The 20,072-nt window shown below is 36.0% G+C and overlaps 1 protein-coding gene across 4 annotated transcripts in view; it reads left to right on the forward strand.

The window, feature by feature from the left end:
• The window catches only part of LOC114661328 (voltage-dependent L-type calcium channel subunit alpha-1D-like), a 232,888-nt gene that overhangs the window by 137,411 nt on the left and 75,405 nt on the right, over positions 1-20,072 (forward strand). For all 4 annotated transcript variants that reach the window (XM_051933786.1, XM_051933787.1, XM_051933788.1 and 1 more), the window contains exons 10-20: positions 1,696-1,770; positions 2,126-2,207; positions 2,353-2,379; positions 2,537-2,697; positions 3,182-3,407; positions 11,871-12,078; positions 12,194-12,314; positions 17,140-17,224; positions 19,018-19,078; positions 19,247-19,295; positions 19,430-19,556. In XM_051933786.1, coding sequence (XP_051789746.1) covers positions 1,696-1,770; positions 2,126-2,207; positions 2,353-2,379; positions 2,537-2,697; positions 3,182-3,407; positions 11,871-12,078; positions 12,194-12,314; positions 17,140-17,224; positions 19,018-19,078; positions 19,247-19,295; positions 19,430-19,556 — 1,222 coding nt within the window. The remainder of the gene's footprint in view (positions 1-1,695; positions 1,771-2,125; positions 2,208-2,352; positions 2,380-2,536; positions 2,698-3,181; positions 3,408-11,870; positions 12,079-12,193; positions 12,315-17,139; positions 17,225-19,017; positions 19,079-19,246; positions 19,296-19,429; positions 19,557-20,072) is intronic.

The raw sequence follows: 20,072 nt of genomic DNA on the forward strand, positions 1-20,072 counted from the left end.
GGCCACAATGGATGTTGAGACACTTTACACTAACATCCCCCATGATGATGGCATATTGGCATGTGAAATGTACCTCAAACAACATGATTTACCCACAAAGTCAGTAATAGAAATGATAAAATTCACTCTGACACATAATCTATTCTCTTTTGGACAGGATTGCTACTTACAACAAATGGGGACTGCAATGGGATGTCGGTTTGCACCTCACTATGCAAATCTTTTTATGGCAAAATTGGAGGAAGATTTCATGTCAATGTGCATCGTAAAACCAATGTTGTATCTCTGTTACATAGATGACATCTTCATAATCTGGACTGCCAGTGAAAAGGACCTCCTCCATTTTCATAATGAATATAATTGTTTTCACCCCAACATAAAGCTGAAGCTGAATTACTCAAAAACAGAAGTCAGCTTCCTTGACACCACCGTTCAACTGAAAGACAACACCCTTGTAACTTCTATTTTTCACAAACCGACAGACAGACGGACCTACCTGAAAAATGATAGCTTCCACCCCAAGCATATAAGGCGCTCCATTATTTTCAGCCAAGCAATACGGTACAATCGTATTTGCTCAGACCCAACAGACCGTGATCAACAACTGCAGGAGCTCAGACAAGATTTCATCAAACAAGGTTACACCCCGAAAACAACAGACACTCAAATAAGAAGAGCTACTGCCATACCCAGAGACAACCTTCTGGAATATAAAAACAAAGACAACAAGGATCGCATCCCCCTTGTTGTCACCTACAACCCACATCTTGAAACACTTCGAAAAATTATAAAAGAACTTCAGCCAATACTAAACAATGACCAAACACTGAAAAATGTATTTCCTGAACCTCCCCTCCTGGCATACAGACAACCACCAAACCTTCAACAATTAATTGTCCGAGGCTCCCTAAGTGAACCAACAGAAAATGGCACATCTCCATGCCTACAGAAAAGATGCAAAACATGGATTGAATAAAGACAAGAGTTTTATGGCCAGATATGAGGATTGTTTACATCTCTCAGAATAACAGACAACCTGTCTACAGACCCACATTGTTTTGAAAAAACTCATTACAAACTTCAAAAGACTTTGTTGGACAGTTATCTTATCCAGAGATCTTGACAATACATTGTTCTTTTCTCTCTTGCTAAATTAACCCTAGCCTGAATGAATCTATTAATTTTTTACATTCAAAATCTCTCATTTAAATTTTTACCAATGTTGTTTCTTGTCCTAGAGTGTGTATATAAACATAGGAAACTTCAGTTTCTGTATTACATCTTGCCTGAAGAAGGGGCCTGAGTTGCCTCGAAAGCTTGCATATTGTAATCTTTCTAGTTAGCCAATAAAAGGTGTCATTTTGCTTGGCTTTTCTGATCACATCTGAGAAAATCTGTACTTCAGAACTTTAAGATAGAGACAGGGTATGGTGCTGCCAAATGTCTAACTCTCTTGCAGTGAATATACAGCAGTGAATATTATATTTGTAAATGTTCCTGTTTTGAAAGCAGGTTATACAACAAATGCGGTAGCAGTTTAGGAAATAATGAGATTTAGGTGAACATGGTGGTGGTTATTAAGTATGAAAAACTGCAGCATATCTTTCACCCAATTTTTTAGTTCACACAGAATGCTTATCCTATATAATTAACTATGTTTCTCTCTTTATAATTTTTTCTTACATGGGCAAACAGGGGTCACTTTGGCCGACATCTCTGATAAGAAAAGAGGAAAACATGGATGGTTCAGTCATTCCTCTGAAACTCACGGTACCATCTTTGTCTCCTTTGCTATTGGCGCAGAGTCATTATTTTTTGTGTGCATGGTTATCATTAGTTTCATTCTCTTTTTTTCTGACTTGTTTTGTTATTTTTGCTTGTCTGTCTTTCTTGTAAGTGTCATCGTCAGCTCTCTGGCTTATGTTATTCTATTTGTATATGTTGGCTTGATAGTGTGTATATGTTTGCTCTAAACTCATTTAACCTAATATATGCATGTTGTTAATCCCTTTGTTTAATCTATATCTCCTTTTGAAAACTGTTTCATATTCATATTGTATGTCTTTTTCATTTTTTTTATATTTGTATGTTATTGTAAGTCTTATAGTGCATGTTTGAATTGCAGCAAGTTTGCCAACCAGTGAGACATCAGAAAACACTGAGACAGTTGAAGAAGATCACCACACTGACTGCTGTGCTGCTTGCATGTAAGTAAAAGTGTCATTAAAAAGGGTTAATGTGTTCCTCTCCTCTTACAAATGTAAATGACGCTTTGCATTAACTCAAATTTTGTTTGATTAACTCTGACAATACATATTATATCTTATTTGTTCTCTTGCCTCCTCTGTATAGGGCCAAGATGATGAAAAACAAAGTATGGTAAGATGACTGGCAGTCACTTTTTTCAGTTTATTAGCAGTAATACAGTATCCGCATGCTGTCTCATCACATACAATATAAATACATTTTTGTGCAATTTTGAACTGCAATCAGTACTTTGTGATAAAGTAAGTCATGTATGTTTTCTCTCTTCCAGCCGTCAGTTACGACGATGGAATAGGGCTTGCCGCCGGAAATGCAGGGTAGCTGTAAAGTCAGTCGTGTTCTATTGGCTAGTTCTTCTTCTTGTGTTCCTGAACACTTTGACGATTGCATCAGAACATTATAATCAGCCTGACTGGCTGGGCCAGATACAAGGTGAAATCTGAGCTAAAACTCTTTCTTTCTCATAGTTAATTTTTAGTAAAATCTAGTGTTATGTATCCTACTAATGGCAATCATTGTTTTTGTTTTATTGTAGAGACCCATTTTGTCAGAGTAATACACATAGTTACCATACTTGAAAATGCAAAAAAATGCCAAGGCTAGAAATCCTTGCTTGATCTATACACATTTATATTTATGTATAAAAATATTGTTTGATCAGATCCCTTAATTGTAGTTAGTGTGTTTCTACTACTTCTACTTTCCTACTTCCATGACATCAAATCCTGACTGTTCATTTGCTGCCTAATGTATCTCACCCCTTGATAAGTGCCATTTTAATGAGAGAATCTATGTTATTTGCTTAACCTGTCAGTGCTTTTAATGTTGTCGTTGATCTGTATATGTCCCTTTTTGCTTCTGCATTTTGTTTCTTCAGTACTTCTAATAATAGTTTACTCTGGTATTCTATCAACAGATATTGCTAACAAAGTTCTCCTGTCCCTGTTTACACTTGAGATGCTTTTGAAGATGTACAGTCTTGGTTTGCAGGGCTACTTTGTAGCTTTCTTCAATCGTTTCGACTGTTTCGTTGTGTGTGGAGGCATTATGGAAACTATCCTGGTTGAGTTTGAGGTCATGCCACCCTTGGGCATCTCTGTTCTCCGCTGTGTGCGGTTGCTGCGGATTTTCAAAGTTACCAGGCATGTCACATTTTTCATGAATAATATTTTGTCTTTTATGGCCTGTTTTCTAAGTAATGTTATGTATAATAGTGAAACAAGAAGAAATTTGCATAAGGTCTAGTTTAAAATTCTTTAATCGTCATACAAAACCTATGTAGGTTAAAAACAATTATTTAGTCTTTTAAATGTACAGACAATACAACTTTAGCCCGAGACTATTAAGAACAAAATGGCAATGACAAATAACTAGAATACTTGGCTTGCCCACTCATTCATCTAAACTTTGTCTTACAGGCAGAATGAGATGGTTTTTGTGCCACGTAACAGGCCACAGGTATAGCAACTGTAAACATAATGGCTGCAGCCATGTAAACATAACCATAAAATGTTGGTGGCTATAAAAGAACAAAACACAAAATGGTATTAGCAGAATATTGATCAAATTAATAATCAACTTGAAATAATCTTAATCTTTAAAAACACCAGAAATTAAACACATTGATTCCAGGGGAGCCACAGCAAAGATTTATTAAATAGCCCCTCTCCTAACACTTGTGCTTAAAAAGCATGCATCAGGGTTCTTAGGGTAAGGCTTATGAAACTCTCTCTCTCATAAAATGATGGGCAGGGACATCTGTATCTAGCACCCAGGAGCACACCCATCTTGGGGACCATACAGCTTACAATGTACTAAATATTAGTGGTTGATGCCATGGCAATAAGAGACCAAAATTGTGACAATTTATGAAATGTTATTTATTAGATGAAATTCAGAAAAGTTATTACAGAGGTTTGCAGAAGAGAATTCAGATTATTGTTTTTCTGCTAAATTTTAATTGATACATTTTTTATTTTTATTATTGTTATATTTTTAAAAATGTAATTGCCATTTTTTTTATATGGTCACTGCCATTTAGTTGCTCAGGTACGGTCCTGGAAGTCATGTGTTGTGATGTCATCAGTTTGATGATTTAGAAATAAGCGTTGGGTGTTTACAATATCCAGGATTGTAAATTCTCTGTAAACAAATTGTTTATCACACTTCTTAGTTGCTGTTTTGATTAACAACCTTGAATATGTTCTTCCACGTTAAGACATCGATTTTGGTTTACAATTAGGATTCAGCACTTTGGCTTATTTAGATCTTATGGCTTTTTGTTAGCCTGTGTCTTTTTCAATCTATTTTTTAATCTCCTGGTCCTATTACTCAGCCAAAATTGCCTGCCTTATTTCCACTTTCAGCAGAACAACAATTTCCTGAATCCTTATTCCTCATCCACAGAGATGGTAGAGACAACTGGGTTAAGGTCAGTTCAATCAAGAACCAAGGGATGGCCCTTAAAATGGCTTAGAAGAGCATAAAACTGGTTCCACATTGTTAATTATTGTGTACCTATATACATTATTTAGGTTTAAACATTTTAGGTAGAGACTTTAAGCAATGTCCTGCATTGCAAGCCACATTGCATGTCCTATTTTAAAGTATGGAGGAACGTTTCTCCTCTGATCAAAGAAATCTTTGAAAGAGGTCTCCACTATTACCAGTTTTTAACTTTGCCCTTTATGCAAGTTATTTTTCAAATTTTGCAAGTGCTCTGTTAAGTGAGGTAGAGTAGAATTTATTGAATCAGGAGATTGGTTTGGAGTGTTTGTTTAAACAAGCTTTACCAGTTGCTGCTGTTAGCAAGGTGTTGCTGAAAAACTCAGTGAAAGGAGTACCTTTTTTCTGATCAGAGTGGTTTATATCAACAGTATATATTAAAAGGTTCTCTAGATCTTGATTTACCCTTTCTGTGTGTTCATTACTTTGTGGGTGATAACCAGTGGTTAAAATCAATTGGGTCCCAGCGTTGACACAAAAGCATATCATGAATTATGAAATGAACTGAGAACCTTGGTTGGAAGTGATTCTCTTGCAGAATTCCTGGTGATGGTAGCATTCACAAATAAAGACCTTTACCATTTCTTAAATGGAGGGAAATCATTTCAGTAGGATGATATGTGTAGTTTTTGAAAACCTATCAACAATGACAATGACTGTAGTATAATCATCTGAAGGTGAAAGGTCAGTAATAAAATTTGTCAGTGTGTGGTACAACTGGTGCAAAAAGAGACAAGATAAACAGGTTTTGCACTTGTATTGGTTGATCCACTGTAAAATTAAAAATTTAATCAATCAGATTACCAATTTCTGTAAGAGTTATGGTAGATCCAACCCTAACAAATAAATAGAGATAATGAGTTCTGGTTCCTTAATGGTCTCAAAATCAACATTTGCTTTTATATGGTCTTCGTCAGCATGATTTCAAATTACAAAATTAAATTGGTTAAAGAATAATAACCAGTGGGCTTGATGAGTGTTGTCATAATTTTGGCTGTTTGTCCGGGCTTTGTTTGTCCTTGTGGTTGTGTAATTTATTTTTAATTTTATGGCATCTATATATTTTAAAGTTTTCTTCTGGGTGATCATTTGGTAAGGTCAATTAATTTCATTAGCCATCTTGTTTGTGGCATGCTGGAACATTTTTGGTCATGGGACCGTGAAATTGTGTCACGTGACACTATCACCCCAAGCATATAAAGTAACAGCACACAATGATAAACATCCATTGGTTGATCAAATATTTTTTTTAAGTTCTCTTTGTATTAAGTTAGAAAAAGAAAACTTGCTCAGTTTATCTCCAAAGGATGTTTTACTTTTATTTTTTGCCCTTTTTAACTTTTGGTCTGCGCGCTTAGTTTGATATTTGATTTTCTTGGTATTGATTTCTTTCTTGCTCAATGTGGGATTTGGTAAGAGACTCAAATGTATAGTATCTATTATATGTAATTCACTACACACAGTAACTGTAGAGCATAGAAAATGAGGATTTATTGTAGTTTATTTTGATATTTATATTCTATTTTACTTTATATGCTTATTTTTTATATTTCCTCTTCATGTTAGTTGTGCATTTGTCTATCCATACAGTGGTAACATAAAGTCATTTCCTTTGGGATTAATAAAGTATTCTGATTCTGATTCTGATAGCAGCCTGAGTTTATTGACAATGATTTTTGCTAGCTCCTTTTAATCTTTTCATCTCCTGGACAAATAATTCACAATAATCAAGGGTTTATACAGTACATCTTGCCTTTAACATAAACATGTCAAGTCTTTATTATCAGTGGAAAGAAGAAATGTTTTTTCCTGTCTTTGTCAACAAGTGGCACCGCCCCTCAGAGAACCTGGATTTTGAAGTTTTGGCTTTTTTGTACTTTTACTTTTTACTAAGGTTTTCCTTCTTTTGATAATTGGTACCCTGTATTTATGTTTTCCTGTCTTGTTCTGACCTCTTGCCTGCCACCTGACAACATCTTTGCTTTATACTTTTTATATTAAAGTCATCTCTTCGATCTTTTCTTCATTCTTTCTTTTCTCTTCAAGTTTTACAGAAAACAATTACAATACTTTCCTAAAACACATCATTAACAAAAGATTGAAAAACCATAAGGCATGACATGATAGTCAATATGGTCTGTGAAGGTATTTAATGCTGTTTTCCACTTATCCTACTCCTTTAGTCTAATAAAAGTGTAAGAACTTCTTATATCTTAGAACTCTGAAACTTGCAACCTGGTTTAATATTGAAAAAAATTAATGGAAGTGGGTAGCTGTTTTTAATTCTTTTTTTTATTTCACTCCCAATTGTTCACAAATGGATATAAAGTTCCATTCTTTTTTTTCCAGGAAGAAAAACCCCACCCCATATGACTTTTTGAAGGAATCATAAAACGATTAACTAGGTTTTATTTCATGTATTAATTTTCAATCTTTGTTTCTGGCTGTCAAAGTATGTAAATCCTCCTCTTATATAGTAGCAACCCAGGTTGGAACTCAATTACACAATCATATGTACAGTGCCGGGATAATGCAAGTAATTAATAACCTTGCTTATTAAGTACAACAGAATACAATTCATATTCATGAAAAGGGCCTTCCACAAAGACACTGTAAAGTTTCAGGAGATTCTGTTTGAAGATAAAATGAAATGCATTTTTTTCCTCAAGTAATAAGTTCTTTAGCCTCCTAATCAAATTTTTACAGCCACAGGAGCTCTAAAATAATTTGGGGTTTAGGGGTCTCCAAAACATAAAATGACATTTACTCCTCATGGAAGACACTATTTGTAAACAAATAGCTGGAACAAGAAATTTTATTAATCTTCTACCAATGTGATTTTTATCCACAGATGTGATCTGAATTTTATCTTTATTGGAATTTTTGGTAGATAGTTATTGAAGAAGCCCATAGCTAATAAAATTCTCACTGGAGTCTGAATCTAACAAAGGTAATAAATTAATAGAATTTAGAAAACACACCGGTAGAATCAAACTATTTGTCTTTACTCCTTAATTCTTTTTATGTCATATTCAAACTTAAGAGTGTTTGTTTCCTCAGATGTTTGGAACGTTTAATAACAGTGTCATTTGTACTGTAGCTAAGATAGCACTGTTCTAAGCAGCGGATCAAACACAGAATAAAAAGAATGGTACTAAGAACCAATGAGTAAATACTGTTTCAGTGAGTAGTGAAGCAAGATGAACACCAAGTTTAACTAATCCATGGTTAGTCTTGTTTAGGCCTTGTATCTCTCCTTGGTGTGCTTAGATGGCTGGCTTTAATGGGGGTGCACCGACAATTAGCATCTTAATAGAATGCACATTCCTCATGTTTTAAAGTGACAAAGTACAGGAGAAAAGTTAGTTCTCATGTAAACATATCAAAAATAATTAATAATTAAGCTACATTAGATCAGCTGTAATTATTGTAAATGTTACTCATTTTGGGTGTATGAAAAAGCCCAGAAAACCATATACAGAATGGGATGACGATGAGAGGTACACATTAGTAGAATCATATCTGACGCATAATTTTGCCTCTGTAACTAATAGACTTCCTTGTGTGCAATTACTACTACAGTTTGAGCCTAGCGTTTTGGTATCTGATTCTTGATTCTCCCGGTTTGACTTCAATCTTTATCTTGATAGTTTATGCTGTTTTTTTGTAGCAGGGCAGTATGAGTTTAAAAAAAAGCAGGTGGGCTTGCACATGCTGCAACCCAATTGAACTGTAAGCTGTTTTCTAGCATCTAAAAGAGAATTTTTTCCTTTTTGTTATCTCTACATATTTTCCTCTGGGGCAGTACAAAAATTAACTTTGTTAATTAACTCTCTATGTTTTCTGCAGAGGTGTTGTGTGAAACTGCATCTTTCCTATGTACTGTAATTCAAGAGGTGTGTTTGTCGTGTTAAGGTTTTGCCATTTAGGCATCCCTTCACTATTTGTGTTTAGGTATATAAACTTGGGAGGGTGTGCACATCTTCAGGCAAGTTCCATTATTAATCTGGTGTTCCTTTTGGCTCCATTCACTGGATAAAAATGCTTCAATGCCTGTTTTTCAGCGGAAAGTCTAATAAAGTGATCCCTCGCTATATCGCGCTTCGCCTTTCGCGGCTTCACTCCATCGCGGATTTTATATGTAAGCATATTTAAATATATATCGCGGATTTTTTGCTGGTTCGCGGATTTCTGCGGACAATGGGTCTTTTAATTTCTGGTACATGCTTCCTCAGTTGGTTTGCCCAGTTGATTTCATACAAGGGACGCTATTGGCAGATGGCTGAGAAGCTAGATTGCTTACTTTTCTCTCTCTCTTGCGCTGACTTTCTCTGATCCTGACGTATGGGGATTGAGCAGGGGGGCTGTTCGCACACCTAGATGATACGGACGCTCGTCTAAAAATGCTGAAAGATTATCTTCACGTTGCTATCTTTTGTGCAGCTGCTTCCTGAAACGACATGCTGCACGGTGCTTCTCATACTTAAAAGCTCGAAGGGCACGTATTGATTTTTGACTGAAAAACAAACTCTGTCTCTCTCTATCTCTCTCTCTCTCTCTCTCTCTCTCTCTCTCTCTCCCTGCTCCTGATGGAGGGGGTGTGAGCTGCCACCTTCAACAGCTTTGTGCCGCAGTGCTTCGCATACTTAAAAGCCAAACAGCCCTATTGATGTGTTTGCTAGAGATTGTTTTCTCTATCTATGTGACATTCTGTGCTCCTGACACGCACTCCTTTGAAGAGGAAGATATGTTTGCATTCTTTTAATTGTGAGACAGAACTGTCATCTCTGTCTTGTCATGGAGCACAGTTTAAACTTTTGAAAAAGAGACAAATGTTTGTTTGCAGTGTTTGAATAACGTTCCTGTCTCTCTACAACCTCCTGTGTTTCTGTGCAAATCTGTGACCCAAGCATGACAATATAAAAATAACCATATAAACATATGGTTTCTACTTCGCGGATTTTCTTATTTCGCGGGTGGCTCTGGAACACAACCCCCGCGATGGAGGAGGGATTACTGTATACCAAATTATTACATGTCTCTGGTACTCAATGATAATTTCTCAATTAAAGCTATTGAAACATGTGTAAAATTCAACTATTTAAAATGTTTGTCATTTTATGATCCTATTGAAAACACAAGGATGTAAGCTGCATTTCAGCGGTCAGGTTCACAGCTAGCTCCCACCCATATTTGTCACCTCTGGAATGGGAAGCCTTCATCTTGCATTTCTGGTCAGTTGGTTGAGCCTGTTCAAAAGAGGTTTTGAGTTAATTTAAAGTCTTTTTTTCACAATGCATACATGTGACTACAGATTGTGAGTGTGCAGTTAGATATGTACAAAATAATAAAATATGAATGTTGTGAAATTCCTCATATCTTGTGCTTAGGGCCACTCCCAGAGTTTCACTTCTTTGTAAAATATATATAAAAAATGTATTTGTTTCAGATGCTAGCAGGTCATAAAATGCAGGTTATTTTATTTCAGTACTAGTGTACAATAATAAGTTGCTCATGTCCGTCCTTGGCAAAAACACATTTTAGGCAAAATCAGCAATAGTATTAAATCTAGCATATTTTTCACATAAACATGCTGGTTCACAGAATGTTATTTTGGAGAGAGTGGAATTGTAGATAGGTGACATATTTCCAAATATTGCAGGAAACATATTCATTTACTGATAGAAGAAAAGCATTGTGTAGAACTTTCACTTTCGTAACTGCTGATTCTGAAATAAACAATGTTTTTCACTTCACTGGCTCTAACATTTTTGCTGCCCTAGACAATGTTGTAAATGGTTTCCACCGGACAAATTGTATGACGATTTTTATGACATGAGAGTTTTATAAATGTAGAATTAATTCTATATTAGCATTTGATATATATTTACAAGTATAACATTTTGTTTGTAATCTGGTAGTTTAACTGGATTAGATACTGATTTGTATATTCACATTATATATGCATTTGATGTAAACTGTAGAAATATAGTTGTTTTAATGAAGTTCAAAATTTTTGGTAAATGATGCTAAAGAAATCTAGCAGTTTACTACAGATTTTAAGTAAATGAATGTAAATTTGACTTTAATTTTAGAACTGAGTATATTAACACAAATTGAATAGTATATACTGCAAATATTTACAAACAGAATGCCAGATTTAAAGAGTAAATAACATTGTTTAATCGAAGTTATTCACAATTATAAAAATTCAGCCCATATACTTTGTGGAGTTTGCATATACTCATATTTGCATGTTGTGAGTTTCTCTAAGTGCCATCCATGATTCTGTAAGGTGTTTACATTTCTTTCGTTAGTGGATTTGATGCTACCACATATCAATACAACCTCTTGATCATGAATACTTTGACCCTGATCAAGAGCACCAAAACAATGATCCTATCTGGATCAAAAGCTACCAACAGCTTTTGATCTGGATCTGATTTTTGTTGTTGAAACAGACTTTTAAATATAGCAGGCTGTTGGAGAAAAATATATTTTCAAATGCCAGTGTTTTGGGCTGATTTGATCACATGTGTAAAGTTTTTAAGAATTAGCATTTATATGGCTTTATTTGTCAGAATGTATGTGTGGCCCTGGTTTCAATACACTATGTGATTATAGATGACAGGATTGTCTTTATTCTTTGTGTAATTTGACAACAATCACTACTTGACACAGAACATCGAGTAGAGAAGCAGTAAGGTGTTGCTTTGTATTGCAATGTTTATCTGTTTCAGTATGTGACCCCCACATAAACTGAACTATAATAAAATTGGACTTTGAGCTAACATGTGAACAGTTTATGTCTTTTATTTGTTCATGTTATTTCTTAGCTTTTACTCTGCGAAACATGTAGGCATTGTTTATTTGTCTAGAAATTAACTTAGAGTATTGTGTCTGTATCATAGACTGTAGCTTTGTATTGCACCTCATGCCAGGTGTATAGGGCTTCATCTGTCAGGAACTTTCTCTAGTAGGGATAACTAGATGAATAGATGAATTAAAGTAGATGAATTAAAGTTTAACAGTGAAAACCTCTCTTTCTTCTTCTCTGGCTCCAAAAAGAAATAAAGCTTTTTTTTTTTTTTTTTTGTTAGACATTGGGCTTCACTGTCCAACCTTGTTGCCTCGCTGCTCAATTCCATGAAGTCTATTGCATCACTCTTACTCCTACTTTTTCTGTTCATCATCATTTTTGCCCTGCTTGGAATGCAGCTGTTTGGAGGGAAATTTAATTTTGATGAAACACAAACCAAAAGGAGCACTTTTGACACCTTTCCTCAAGCTTTACTAACTGTATTTCAGGTAAATTACTTAGGATGAATCCACTATGGGTGTTATGTGTTTATATTTAATCATGTGTATTTACACTTTACAGCAAGGAGGTGATGATGAGTGCTTTTTTCATCTCCCGCTGCAGATTCTAACTGGCGAAGATTGGAATTCTGTCATGTATGATGGGATCATGGCTTATGGAGGTCCTGTTTTTCCAGGAATGATTGTCAGTGTTTATTTCATCATTCTTTTCATCTGTGGTAACTGTATCCTTTATGTTGTTTGCATTTTGGGTGGAAGCCAGTTATAAAAAAATATGTTGATGGTTTTAGTGAAGTATCATCAATTTATTATGATAGCAATCTAGAAGTCTACCTTGGAGGGAGTAATAACTAAGTTACTTCTCTAAAGCATTTTAAAATAAGAGATCATAGGTTGAGTTTTATTTGTCACATGTAACCAGTACATTGAATTTTGACTCACCTTTGTTCTCCCAGTAACAATAACACAAAAGAATAAAAAATAAATAGAGAGAGAGGTTGATAGCATGCACTGATAGTTTTCTGCTGCACCCACCACACAACGAACCACCTGGATTGGGATCTGAGTGGAGTGGGTGACACCTCAGAACCACTCCGGAACAGTGTAAGGTTTTTTACAGTGGCTGGAGTGCCAATCCTGCCACTAATCCCCAAGTTTTCCCTGTAAGTTGGAGTACCTGCTTGCAAGGCTGGATGCAAATTATTGTCATACCCAGGACGAAGCAATTGCAGGTTAAGGGCCTTGCTCAAGGGTCCAACAGAGTAGAGCCACTTCTGGCATTTACGGGATTCAAACTGGCAAGCTTCTGATTGGTGGAGCAGATTCCTAGCCACAGAGCCTCTAATCTGCCAATAAATAAATAAATAAATAAAACATAAAAGTAGTATTAAAAACCAATATACAACAGTAAATCAAAAAGTAAAGGGAATTTGAAAATTATGCAGTAACCACAATGGATAGAAGCAGACACAATATAACATGTTTGTGATAGCTTGTGGGCAGTTCAAGCGTGATGAAATTTACAGAAGGATGTTCCAGTATGGAAATGAAAACAGCGTTAGTCAATGAAAAGTTTATGAATGAGTAGAAAGATTTATAGTGGGAAGAACAAGTGTAACCGACGAAGCTCGATCTGGTTGACCATCATCAACATTTGCACACCCAGGCCCACATCGACATGGCAAATGTCTTCATCAGAGAACACCATACAGATTTAGTTATTTGTTGTTATTGCCCTTTTGGATATCAGCTGTGGATCTGCATATGCCATAGTGCTTGATAACTTGGGGTATATACAATTTGTGCAAGATAGGTACCCAAATGGCTTGCTAATTTGCACAACCCAACATCCTTTGGTGAGTTTCAGCAGATTTCACTTCCTCTGCTCAAAGAAATCTGGCAGTGGTGCAGTCCCACAGGACAGCATCCAAGTTCATTTGACCTTGGTTTCAACTAGGCCATCATCAGAGCACTTGCTGTGTACATGTTCAAACTATTGCATCACATTCTGTCAATTGCAGTTACCACGTAATTTCAAATTGCCTTTACTTTTTGATTTACCCTCGTAACATGACAAAATGACAGTGTACAAAAAGTGCAATATATGGTTCAGAAATGGATTTGACAGCTATTTGCAGCCCCTATCATGTAAGAGTAAAAAGCTGTTTTCAAATATCATAACACATTCTGCTTGACCAAAGAAGTATAAATATTTTGTGCTCAGGATTGACAGAATATTTTTGTTTTATTTTGGCAGCTTAATCTTCCTTCTCTTTTTACATGTCTAACAACATTCCAAAGCTTGTAGTTGGATTTTTTTTACAGTCAGTTGCCATTAGAATTTGTAGCAAACATTTAGAATTTTTGCTGTAGATAGTTCCATTATGTATACCTTTGTCCATGCAGTTTTTTGTATCAATTTGCTTTTGATCCTTTCAAGGCAGACCATTAGTTGTTGCTCAGTCACCTCAGGTAAATGTTACATTCGATCTAGCTTTGTTTTTATATAAAGACCATCACAAAACATAATCACAAACAGAACTTTGCACAATACCTTGGTGAGCTCTGTAGGCCCTGCTGTTTAGTTGAAAGACATGTTTGTGGCAGATTCACTGGCAAGATGATGCCCGACCTGTTGCTACATCCAAACAGTGCCATCTTTCACCTTTACGCCTAGTGCAGCTGCGTTTTTCTTATTTGTGAGTGGACGTTTCTTACAGGAAGGGGTTCTGTTCTCTTTCTCTGATGTAGAACCCTCATCCTTATCTGAGTTCACCTTTGTTATAGCGAGTCTTTATTTGAAAATAGCAGTGTCGGTTCAGGGGGAGCGTGAACGTGACTGAGAAAATAAAACTGAATAAAAAAAAAAACTAACCTTTACAAGTACCATAAATTTACACCAGCTGTTACAGACTTAAATCAAATGTATGTTTTTATTCTATAATAGTAGCAATAAGACCAGCTCACTACTCAAAACGGCAATTCTAAGAAGTGCCCGGAATCAAACTAGCAAACGATTGATCAGTTCTTACCGCTGCACCACCCAAGCGGTTGTGTCAGTGTTGTCCCCTAACCCGGTTTCTTTCTCTTTGGTTATATTATTGAATAAAGGCGCACTTATTTTATTACACATGTACCTTTTGTGAAAGTGTTTATTTGATATTTGGACTTCAGTCTTCACACATTATACACTTCATGTCAAAATTTTGTCATTAGTACTATAACATGAAAAAAGTTTTTGTTTTAGGTATGTGTTCAACATTTCTTGCCTCACATTTCCTGTCATCCTACATTTACATTGATTATTGTAGACACGGAACACACATGGAATGCATTTGTTCCAAATAACGATATATTATTTATCCTATACAACTCCAGGCACCTCACACCCAGATAAACGGACTTGAGCTGGGAGAACTTTTTGTCTGAGTTAAGCTGCGGTGGTGGGGGGATGAGATAGCAGTCTGCTTGCTGCTTGTGCTGATAGACACATTTGCAAACCAAAAGACACTAATGGAGAGGTGCGAAGGAATTTAAGGTGGCCCGGGATTACAAGTTTTTTCGTAGTCTTCAGGAATACTAGTGTTAATCAGGATCAATCGCATCTAACATTAAAACATATATTTATAAAATTAATACATAAATCATGAAGTAAATACACACTCAATCACAAATTTAATGTGCAACCAACACAAATGAATTGAAAAAAATAATAGCATAGTTTAAACTTAAACAGTGACCTTAAACCTGAACTTTAACAAGGTTTTACTTGAGGAAGTACAATCTGAATTTATTTACATTTACTTATTTGACTGACACCTTTATCCAAGGCAACTAACATTTATGATGCAATTGATTGCATTTCTATTGGTTTTCTAATTGTAGCACAGGCAGGTCAAGTGGCTTGCTCACAGTGTCAGTATTAGGAATTGAACCTACAACCTCAGGGTTGGGAGTCCAAAGCCTTAAGCACTGTACCACCCTTCCCGCCTTCCTAAAAGGCAAGTTGAAATGACTGCAGTAAGAAAACAAGGCCAATTTATTTATTATCAAATTGGCATACCATATGAGGCATAGACATGTCAAATTCAAAGTTAAACAATCGAAACAACTATTGGCTTTGATTGCACTGCTGAAGACTAATTTAATTGAAAGAAAAACCATCTCTTAAATGGGCTCACATTAAAACTTGTGTTAAAACTCCGTAAATTCTATCCTCAATTGTTCATCACCATTAATGACTTGATAATTATCCATCCATCCATCCATCTATTTTCCAACCCGCTGAATCCGAACACAGGGTCATGGGGGTCTGCTGGAGCCAATCCCAGCCAACACAGGGCACAAGGCAGGAAACAATCCTGGGCAGGGTGCCAACCCACCGCAGACTTGATAATTATACTGTACACAAGTGTTTTTCAACTGGTGCTCCTTGGTCCTGATCTGAGATAGACATGCTCCTCAGATAGCCGAGACTTGTCTGAGGAGAACAGGACTACCTAGAAAAGCCGACATAAAAGCAGCTCTGTGATTGTTGTTTTGCAGACACAACACTTTAACAGCCATGAGACATGTTGGGGGTTCATCTGCCTGGATGCATGTTCGCCAGTGACTTTTGCAGAGCCGAGGGACAGTGGCTATACGAGTTACCTCTGACCCCGGGTCTCTGGAGTGAAGCAGAGAGTGGATTGCCTGTATGAGTGGGCAAAGGAACGAAGCAGCTGGAAAAAGGGTTGTTAGCGCTCACTAAGTGCTGCGTCTGCAAATGGCAATCCCCAAGCTGCTTTATTTTGCCAGCTCCTGTCCTGCCCTTTTGGACAGTTTAGTACATATATAGATTTAATGCTTTTGTGGTTGGTAGAATCATGGTGTGCCTTGGAATTTTTTGGGTTACAAAAAGTGTGCCACCACAGAAAAAGGGTTGGAAAACAGTGCTCAATTTAAACCTTTGCTCTTGGCATGCTAAAAGAGATCTCTGTAGCAGCTATCTCGCTTAAAAACTGACACCATGCATTACTTCGGTGGTTAGGCAAGGTAGGCAATGTTGTGTAGCGGTTATGACTGTGACTTTTACCTTTGCAACTTTTCTCTAGCATTGCACCAGGACTGCCATAAATTCCCTCCCGACCCCCTTTCCTTGCACTCCCCTGCACCTATGTCAGTATGTACAGTATAAATCAAGAAATGAACAGCAGTGCTACTCACAGTCTCAACAGCTGTTTTTTAAGTAGCTGCTAATTACATTACTTTGTACACTATTTCAGTGCTTCCTTCATTCCATTGTCATTTTTACTGTTAACTTTATAACAGCGATACAGATTTTATTTATCCCACTAAAACCTGGAAAGGGAGTATAATAAACCAGTGAAATTTCAGTTCAACAGCTCCCCTGTAAGCATCCAGTGTTCATTTTTAACTGTTCGTGTTTGGGACTTTGTTAATAAATATGTTTTAACACCAATTGTACATTTAAAATCCATATCTGATGTAAATTAAACAATGTATTAACATTTCTTACAGGCTATCTTTCTTTAATGATGTGGCACTCAGATATTCTCCTCAATGTGTTTTTGGCTATTGCAGTGGACAATCTGGCAGATGCTGACAATATCAACACTAACAAGAAAGGCAAAGAGTTAAGTGTCATAAGAGCAGACACTGCAAGCTATATTCAGATGATTCATTGAGCTCTGTGACAGTTAAACATAAGAGGAACAAAGAAAAGGCATCCTGTGATATGTTAAGCATGCCCACAGTTAGTAAAACTCTTAGCAGGCCTATATGGGCCTGTCAGAACAAGCTTGTGTTATCTTCACTATATGAGGTGGCAGAGAGACTGTTTCCCAGTTTGCCATACTGTGATACCCTTGTCATATTCCCACTTTCTAACCTTCAATCTACAGTAATTTTTCCCTGTCCTTCTCTTGAATTCTAACTTGCAACTTTTGTTTCCTGGCAAAAAATATCCAAATACTTCCCCCACACTAGGACAATTCTGGAGTCTTAGGTTACCACTAAGGCCAGTTGCCTTCAAGAGGTACTGGAAAAGACCTGTTGTCATCAGCAATTTATGTAATGCAACCATGACTGTCCTTGAGAATTAATAGTATGAAAATTATACTGATTAATAAGAAGAGTAGCATGTAGCTCACAGCTTATGCAGAAGGGCAGTAAGACAAGGGATAAACAAAGAAAGCAAAATAAATCCTCTCTGCAGGAACCCTATTATTAGTAGCATCCCTTAGCAATACTTTGATATATATATATAACCTTATGGGCAACAAGCAAGAGGGCTCCTTTAATTGCAAGGCCATTTCTCTAACTAAATTAACATTCTTGAACCATCTTAATTTTATTCAGAGTCATAGAGGGCTGGATCCTATCCTAAAAATGAATGAAAGACAAGACATAAATGTGGAAAAGGTCCATTTAGAATCATTGCCTTTGAACCTAACATCTTTTGGGATGTGTCAGAAAAACTGGTGTGCTTGGATAAAACCTACACAGACACAGATGTCTTGCAACTACTGGCCAAAGAATTCAAATCTAAGTTACTTACTGGGTTGTTGAGGGAACAGCATTAACAACAGCACCACAATTCAACATCAGTTCTGTTTCTGTCTTATTTAAATCCAGGTCGCAGGGAATCTTTAATATATTGACTGTACACAGCAACATCAGTAAAACATTGTGACTCTTTACATCTCAGGGTAGATGGCAGTTATATATTCAATCGTCGTTTCTTCTTTAGTACTTTCTTGTCTCGGGGGTGCTGATTTCCTTCTTTTGACACCAAACTGCGTGTGTAGTAGGTTATTATTTGACATTTTTTTGATGATGTTTACCTTTTTAATAAGATTAGAATACAGCCATTTTTGCCTGCATTTCTGATAATCAAGTAAGTAATGAAAGGATATAATGTATCTTTAGTGACATTGTTCAGAAAAAAATCAATTGAAACAGTAGATCAAAGGGAAATTATGAGCATTGACACAGAATTCAGTTTTTTCTGAAAATGTTAAAAGGTTGATTCCCTTGATGACATAAGAACAGTTTTGTCATCAAAATTAACATCTACATCTATTTCATAGTCATCCAGTCTATTGAATCCAAAAGAAAAACAAAGCATTATTTTTAAAAGTATGTATCAGCTTACTTTTTTCCTAACCCAGAAAGTGTTTGTTATGATCTTTTTGACTTTTTGTGTTGCCAGGCTGATGTGTTCACATGGTTGATGTCAATTCTACTTTTAATCCCATAGATAACATGTACATCTCTCAGCTAGTGTATTGTCTATATGGTTTGTACGCTTTCTTTTTGTTATTGTAGGCTTTTAAGGGTGCAGTGTTTTCCTTACACATTGTCATTTTTTAGATGAGTTATTTAATTGTCAGCAGAATTACAACATGTAATCCTTTTCTTTTGTAGAGGCGAAAAAGCAGAAAGTGTAACTGAAGCTAAAGAGAGTGAAGTAAATGGAGATGTGAAGGTGAGATCAACTTTAAGTATTTTTAATATAATCACACACATCTTTAGCTGGAGCACATTAAAATTTTATCTTACACCAAACAACAAATCCTCACAATATTTTACACTTGCAAACAGTGAATGTGCTGTGATTGTGCTAATGAGGCCACTTTTTTGTTATCTTCTACAGGTGGATGTTGATGGTTATGAAGAACAAGAAGAAGGTAGTGAAGGAGCAGGTAGATAGTTCTCTGTATATCTTTTAAAGATCACAAATACCTTGTATCATATGTGCTATGAATTTTTAAAACTTAACAATTTGTTGTCAAATTCTCCTCTCTGATTCACTTTTTTGCCCAACATTTTGATACAGAAGAAGACGCAGTGTCAGAATCTCAGTCCACCTCCAACATTGACAAGCTGGCTGATTTTGCTCCCAAAGAAAAGGTCACGCCCATACCAGACGGCAGCGCCTTCTTCTGTCTCAGCAAGACCAATCCGTAAGATTATCTGGCAGGAAAGAGATCAGATAGAAGGGGGGAGATAAGTAAAAGAAACTTAAAAGAAACAGATAGAAGGAATTAAGTGAAAAAATAAATATAAAAGGGGAATGGCGGATAGAGAGAAAACAATGTGCAAAATAAGTATAAGACAAATGACAAGTGAAAGAACAGAAATTGAAGTAATGGAAGGGATGAAAAACAAAAAAATAAAAGATTCACATTTGCAGTATGATAAACTTTAGATTAAACTGATTTTACTAACACATCTCTACTCAAAATAAGTGAGAATTGGAATAGGAAATTGAAAAAAATGTGAGAAGAGTATAGGGTAAAGGAACAGGGAGAAAGAATAAGATAAAAAATGTAAAATGTTCAATAGAGAAAAAAATGGAAAAAGGAAAGATTTTTTTCCAAAAATGAGAATGAAAGCATGAGTCATAATAGACTATAATGAGATGCAGAAGGGACAAGCAGAAAAGCAGAATAGAGGCTCTGATATGGATTTAGCAAAGG

This window comes from Erpetoichthys calabaricus, chromosome 11, assembly GCF_900747795.2.
Source record: "Erpetoichthys calabaricus chromosome 11, fErpCal1.3, whole genome shotgun sequence".
Taxonomy (NCBI): domain Eukaryota; kingdom Metazoa; phylum Chordata; class Cladistia; order Polypteriformes; family Polypteridae; genus Erpetoichthys; species Erpetoichthys calabaricus.